This window comes from Kryptolebias marmoratus, linkage group LG15 (genome assembly GCF_001649575.2).
Source record: "Kryptolebias marmoratus isolate JLee-2015 linkage group LG15, ASM164957v2, whole genome shotgun sequence".
Taxonomy (NCBI): Eukaryota; Metazoa; Chordata; class Actinopteri; order Cyprinodontiformes; family Rivulidae; genus Kryptolebias; species Kryptolebias marmoratus.
In genome coordinates, this window is record NC_051444.1 from 1,359,005 (window position 1) to 1,365,422 (window position 6,418).

General features: G+C 45.7%; 1 protein-coding gene across 5 annotated transcripts in view; it reads left to right on the forward strand.

The window, feature by feature from the left end:
• Nucleotides 1-6,418, forward strand: part of phka2 (phosphorylase kinase, alpha 2 (liver)) — a 31,410-nt gene that overhangs the window by 5,842 nt on the left and 19,150 nt on the right. For 4 of the 5 annotated variants that reach the window (XM_017440474.3, XM_017440476.3, XM_017440475.3 and 1 more), the window contains exons 6-22: nt 605-685; nt 759-857; nt 936-1,082; nt 1,172-1,225; nt 1,465-1,587; nt 1,902-1,997; nt 2,548-2,655; nt 2,774-2,852; nt 3,123-3,257; nt 3,336-3,445; nt 3,526-3,670; nt 4,545-4,623; nt 4,713-4,855; nt 4,939-5,109; nt 5,299-5,408; nt 5,482-5,618; nt 5,711-5,873. In XM_017440474.3, the coding sequence (XP_017295963.1) occupies nt 605-685; nt 759-857; nt 936-1,082; nt 1,172-1,225; nt 1,465-1,587; nt 1,902-1,997; nt 2,548-2,655; nt 2,774-2,852; nt 3,123-3,257; nt 3,336-3,445; nt 3,526-3,670; nt 4,545-4,623; nt 4,713-4,855; nt 4,939-5,109; nt 5,299-5,408; nt 5,482-5,618; nt 5,711-5,873 (1,980 nt within the window). Of the gene's footprint in view, nt 1-30; nt 481-604; nt 686-758; nt 858-935; nt 1,083-1,171; nt 1,226-1,464; nt 1,588-1,901; nt 1,998-2,547; nt 2,656-2,773; nt 2,853-3,122; nt 3,258-3,335; nt 3,446-3,525; nt 3,671-4,544; nt 4,624-4,712; nt 4,856-4,938; nt 5,110-5,298; nt 5,409-5,481; nt 5,619-5,710; nt 5,874-6,418 lie in introns of those variants that run through there. The other variant, XM_017440478.3, reaches the window with a different exon arrangement.

A 6,418-nucleotide genomic window follows, 5' to 3' on the forward strand; every position in this document is an offset into this window, starting at 1 on the left:
CTTTCTTTGGCTTTAATCAGAATCCATGAGTTATCAGTCAGGTTAATGTCCGCCTGATTTATCCAATCAGAAACCAGCTCCGTAGCCCCACAGCATGATGCTGCCACCACCATGCCTGACAGCTGGTTGAGTGTTTTCAGGTCTGAAAGCCTCACCTTGACTCGTCCAAATGTCCTTCTTGTCTCAGTCTTTGTCTCGTCTGACCATCAGACTGTCCTACAGAAGACATTTGTCTTGTCCATGTGGACAGCTGGAGCTTCCCTTTCAGTCCATGATGATTGTCTTCACTGTGGACAGGGACACTGGTGGACAGGGACACTGGTGTTAAATTAGTTTCCAGTTCATGTCAGGATTGAGTCTTGGTGAACATCTGAACCAGTTTCCTTCCATCTGAGGGGGACAGATGAGGGCTGTCCATCAAATCCTAGCTGCAGTCAATCACGATCACTAACAGGAAGTCAGAAGGTCTTGTTGTTTCAGGTGAACACATTTAGGTGACTGCGTGGATAATAAATTCTGACTTGTTTTTAATCTGACATCCTAATGAGGGGATGGAAACTTCTGACCACACCTGTCTGATTCTGTGACTTGTCCACCTGTGCAGGATTATGGGATGTGGGAGCGAGGCGACAAAACCAACCTGGGCATCCCTGAGCTCAACGGCAGTTCTGTTGGAATGGCTAAGGTTGTTATTAATTCGTTTTAATCATCAGAAAGCCGCAGCTGCGTGGACTGACAGATGGGTTGGATGTTTGCAGGCGGCTCTGGAGGCCATCGATGAGCTGGATCTGTTCGGTGCTCGTGGAGGACCGAAGTCAGTCATCCATGTTTTACCTGACGAAGTGGAACACTGTCAGGTACGGCTGGACGTCCCTGCCGCCGGCTCGCTATCAGCTCTGCTCCTCGCTCGTTCCCTCAACGTGTTTTCTCCTCAGGCCATCCTGTGCTCCATGTTACCACGAGCCTCCACGTCCAAGGAGATCGACGCCGGCCTCCTGTCGGTCATCTCCTTCCCGGCTTTCGCTGTGGAGGACGCCGACCTGGTGGCCATCACCAAGTCAGAGATCATCAGCAAACTGCAGGTGAAGCCCGAACATCGGGAACTTCTACGGCTCTGTTCAGTGATTTCATTCATTCTTTGTGGTTTTTACACGTTTCGGTTTGTTTCCAGGGTCGCTACGGCTGCTGTCGCTTCATCAGGGATGGATATCATTGTCCTAAAGAGGTCACATTTCCTGACATCTAAACTCTAAATCATTGAGAGCTGAGGGGTTAAAGTTCAGAGAAGAACTCTGATAAAAGCTAAAGTTAGGAAAAGTCCAGCTAAAAGCTAAAAGCAGCTGAATTGACTGACAACTCAGACAACAAGCGGAGGTGTTTCCAGAGTACCACCAAGGAGAAGTGTAGTATGTAGTAGTATTAGTATGTATTAAGAGGTCCGAGGTTCTGCCTGTCTGTCTCCAGGACCCGAATCGACTGCACTACGATCCTGCAGAACTCAAACTGTTCGAGAACATCGAGTGCGAGTGGCCCGTGTTCTGGACTTATCTCATCCTCGACGGGATCTTTGCTGGAGATCACGTCCAGGTAGAACCGATCACAGCTTTCTGAGATAATCCTCTTTACTTTTACAGTTACTGTTTTTTATTAATAAACGTGTTTTTAAATGCTAAAACTCACAGATGAGTTCATGAACTTGACTCCGGTTTGCAAAAAGCAACAAAATGCTGTAAAATAAAAGCATTAAACAAGAAAACAAGATGTTTTTATTTATTTTAGTCAAGTTTTCATTCACTGGTTTATGTTAGTACTTCTTGTAACAAATGGATGAATGAATGTCTGCTGCTAATAAATAACTTTAATAACTAATAATAATAATAATAATAATTTGTTCTGTGCAGGTTCAGGAGTACCGGGAGGCCCTGGAAGGTGTTTTAATCAGAGGGAAGAACGGCATCAAACTGGTGCCTGAACTTTACGTTGTTCCTCTTGATAAGGTACCCCCCCGACACCCGACCCCTGACCCCCGACCCCCTTACAACTCAATATAAGACAGAGCCGCCTGCAATCTTAGAGAAATGATTTGCGGTGGTTGTGATGATGTGTTAGAGCTCTGCAGCTGATAAATCTGCAGATTTATCAGCTGAAATCAGTCCTGTTTACCTGCTTTAACACTCAGACCCAGATTCACCAACAGATTGTTTCTTTTGCAGATGCAAATTAAGATTTTACATCTGTTCCATTCACAAAGTGACAGCTTCTCTCTGCGCTGCTGCAGTTTGTCCACATTTAAATGAGGTTTTATTTGTGCATTTAAAGGGAAAACTCACTCAGATTTATGTCAATAACTGCCCGGGGCAAAAAGTGTCCTATTTTTCAACATTCATTTAACTTCGGATGTTCTCTTGAACAGAAGAAGAGGAGCGATTCAGGAATACGAAACGTTAAGATGATAGAACAAAGTTATTGTTTCCCAGAATAATGAATGCCTTGTGAATATGCGTCTCAGACGGAGACGATCATTTAAAGGACTTGTTCCTCCCGCAGGTGGAGGAGGAGTACAGCAACCCTCACAGCGTGGACCGAGTCGCCATGGGACAGCTTCCACACATGTGGGGACAGTCCCTCTACATTTTAGGCTGTCTTCTGGCCGAGGTACGGACACTGAGCATCACAAAAAACACAACAAAAGATGATATATTTCACATATTTCATCATCTCCATAAACAGGAGTTAAAATGTTCTGTTCCTTTTCTCTGTTTTTGTTTTTTAGGGTTTTTTAGCTGCAGGAGAGGTCGATCCTCTCAACAGGAGGTTCTCCACACACTTCAAACCAGATGTTGTGGTCCAAGGTTGGTCAGATCATGTAATCTGTGTTTCTTTATTCCGTCCACTTGTTTGACTGTCTGCTTCGAAAAGTTACAGCTTCTCTAATCTGAAACCTTCAGCTCTGATTTAATATTTATACGTAAATTAGCCAAATCCTGTTTTTAGTTAGGAAAATATCTGTAACTATATGAAACTTTCAGTACTTGATGTTCTGGTGTGGTAGTAGCTGAGAGTTTTTTGGCATGCGAGGCAGCGGGCGACATGCATTCCTTCATGTAATGTTTGTTTTTCAGTTTGTGTCCTCGCGGAGTCGAAGGAGATCCAGGAGTTGTTAAGAGATCTCGGGATCACGGTCCAAACGATGTCAGAAGTTCTGCCCATCAGGGTCATGCCCGCTCGCATCCTGAGCCACGTCTACGTCAGGCTGGGTAACCGACACAGATCTGTTCATCCAAACGCTGCATGTTTCTGTAAAATGAGAGTAAAAACTGGTGCTGCCGCCACAGGAAACTGCAAGAAACTGAATCTGAGCGGAAGGCCTTACCGGCACATCGGAGTCCTGGGAACGTCCAAGTTCTACGAGATCAGAAACCGCTCCTACATATTCGCCCCTCAGGTGAGACGTTTTGAACCACAGCAGCTTCAGATCAGAGAACGGACATCTGGTTAATGGTTTGGGTTCTTCTCTGTGCTCAGTTTCTGGACCAGCATCATTTCTACCTGGCCCTGGACAACCAGATGATCGTGGAGATGTTACGGACGGAGCTGGCCTATCTGTCCTCCTGCTGGAGGATGACGGGACGGCCCACCCTGACCTTTCCCATCACTCGCAGCATGCTGGGTACGAACACCGCTCCTTTTATTATACAAGCTTCTCTCACTGCTCACTTTATCAGCCCCACCTGTTCAGGTGCTCCTTAACAGCTAACCAGCCAATCACGGGGCAGAAACTCAGAGCATTTAGGCATCTGGTGAAGACACGGAGGTCCAACTGGGCATCAGAACCGGGAAGATTTAAGGGACTTTGAACGTGGTGAAACTGCTGATCTCACCACAACCGTCTCTCTGTCGATGATGTCAGAAGTGATAGGAACCACTGGTTCCAGCCGAGGTCTGCAGAACATCATCCCGGACCACACCGGGTTCTGCTCCTGAGAACAGGAAGCTGAGGCTCAGCGGTCTGATGAGTCTGGAAGACCTCCGGTCTCAGAGGAATCCAGAACCTTTGGGAGCTTCACATTCAGCTGACCAATCTGCAGCAGCTCCGGGACGCCTTCATGTCAGTTTGAACCGAAGATCTCTGAGGAACGTTTCCAACATTTTGTTGAACCCGTTCCATGAAGGATGAAGGCAGTTCTGACCCGGTACCAGCAGGGTGGACCTAATAAACTGGCTTCTGTCTGTAGAGAATTAAATACAAGCCAAAATAATTTCCAGTCCTTCGTATATTAAAGGAAGTGAGTTGTGAGCTCAAAGATGGCCGAACTTCTGCACGTCTCTACGAGTGTCCTTTCCCTAAAGTTCAGCTGTGAACTAATCTTTACGTTTTTAATTTTCTGTTGCTGGAGGTGGTTTTTAAAATATAACACGTGATTTTAGATCCCAGGTTTGTGTGAAGCTTTGATGTCAAAAACAAACAGCAGCTAATTTTGTGGGTAAATTAAATAAAACGTTAATTAGAGGTCTCAGTACTTTGTGTGTTTTTCCCCCTTCAGTTGAAGATGGAGATGCAGTAGATCCCTGCATCGTATCAACACTCAGGAAACTGCAGGATGGCTACTTTGCAGGAGCGAGGTTTGATGTTTTTCTGTAAAATAACCCCCCTCCTCATGTTTAAACATTCGCCCTGTTCTTTATGTGGGTTTTTTGTGTTTGACCCTCAGGGTGCAGATGTCAGACCTCTCCAGTGTTCAAACCACTTCATTCCACACTCGCCTCACCTTCCTGGATGAAGACAACGATGACCTGTTCGAGGACATGGAGGAGGAGGACAACGAGGAGTTCATGACCTCTGAGCTCTCAGATGGTGCGTTATTAACTGTTTAAGTTTAGGTTTTATTTGTTTAATTACATTTAACTAAACGTGGAGTTTGTGTTTTTGATTCAAAGGCTCTAAGGACGTGTTTGACCAGTACCTGACGCAGCTCCTCCACAGCACCACCACCACCAAGCGTCACCTTCCTCCCATCCAGAGGGGGCAGCACCACGTCTTCAGCCCTGAACACACCACCAGAGACATCCTGTCCTTCATGGCTCAGGTTCAGGGCCTCAAACTGCCCAGTGAGTTTCAAACAATGTACTAAATCATCTAAATTACAAGGAAGGCTTAAAGAAATGCTGCTAATGTAGAGAGATATGTTAGTAGTTAGGTTAGAGTTGAATGTCTGTTTGCAGACAGATCCATGTGTTATAGAGGTTTAGAAATAGTTATTTTTCTCGCAGTAAGTTTGGTTTTATTAAATATTTCAGAGTCCTCCATGTATCTGCCGGTGACTCCGATCAAGAACAAGCACCGTAAATCTCTCAACCTTCTCGTGGTTCCTCATGTTCCTCCTGGACCGCAGGCAGTGCAGCCCAAGGTAGCCGACTCGTGTGTTTTTCTGATTTCCCGACGGTGCTGAGTGCGTCTCTGACTCTCCCGCCCCCCTGCAGGACCTGAGTGTTTCGGACTTGCACCTGCCTCGAGACTCGCAGGGAAACACGGACTTTGCGGTTCTGGTGAAGCAGCTGAAAGAGTGCGGCACTCTGCAGGACCAAGCCGACATCCTCTACATCCTTTATGTTTTAAAGTAGGCAGAAATGCACCAAACTTCATCCACCTGGAGCCAAACTGGGCTGCTGCTTGTAATTAGCTGTCCTGTGGTTTTGTGCTCTTGAACAGAGGAGCTGATTGGGTGGTGGAGTTGTCGGGCCCGGGTCAGGGTGGGGTCACCGTGCGTTCGCTGCTGGAGGAGCTGTACATCCAGGCTGGAGCCTGCAAAGAGTGGGGGCTCATCAGATACATCTCTGGAGTTCTACGCAAGAGAGTGGAGGTCCTCGCCGAGGTCGGTGACGAATCAGGCAGCAGGAGGCTGACTGATTCCTGCCCGCGTCTAAACTCACAGCAACTTAAAACTGGATTAGATGAGCCTGACTGATACAAGACAAACAAACCTCAGTGTGTATAAATATTTAAATACAGAGGGAGGAAAGAAGAGTTTAACACACCAAAGTTTTCTCACTAAATATATTTGTTGGTAACAACCCAAATAATCCACACAAGCAAAGAAATCCAAACAAATAAGTCCATAATTCAATCCCTCCAGGATTTCTCGGGCATTTTCCTAAAAGTTGCGTTTTTTTTTATTATTTTATTTTATAAAATCAATAAACAACCATAAATTTTTATATCTAAACCAAAAATCCTTCCTAGTTTTGTAAGATAATCACCAACAAACGTTGACATTCTCAAAGGGTGCTTTATTTGAGAACTTTGATAGCTTCTAAACTGACATTCATGAGCATTTCTGGATTGTCCCTGGTCTGCAGCTCTCCTCACATGTTTTGCAGACACAAAGTGTTTGTCGATGCGTTTATGTTCCATGATTAC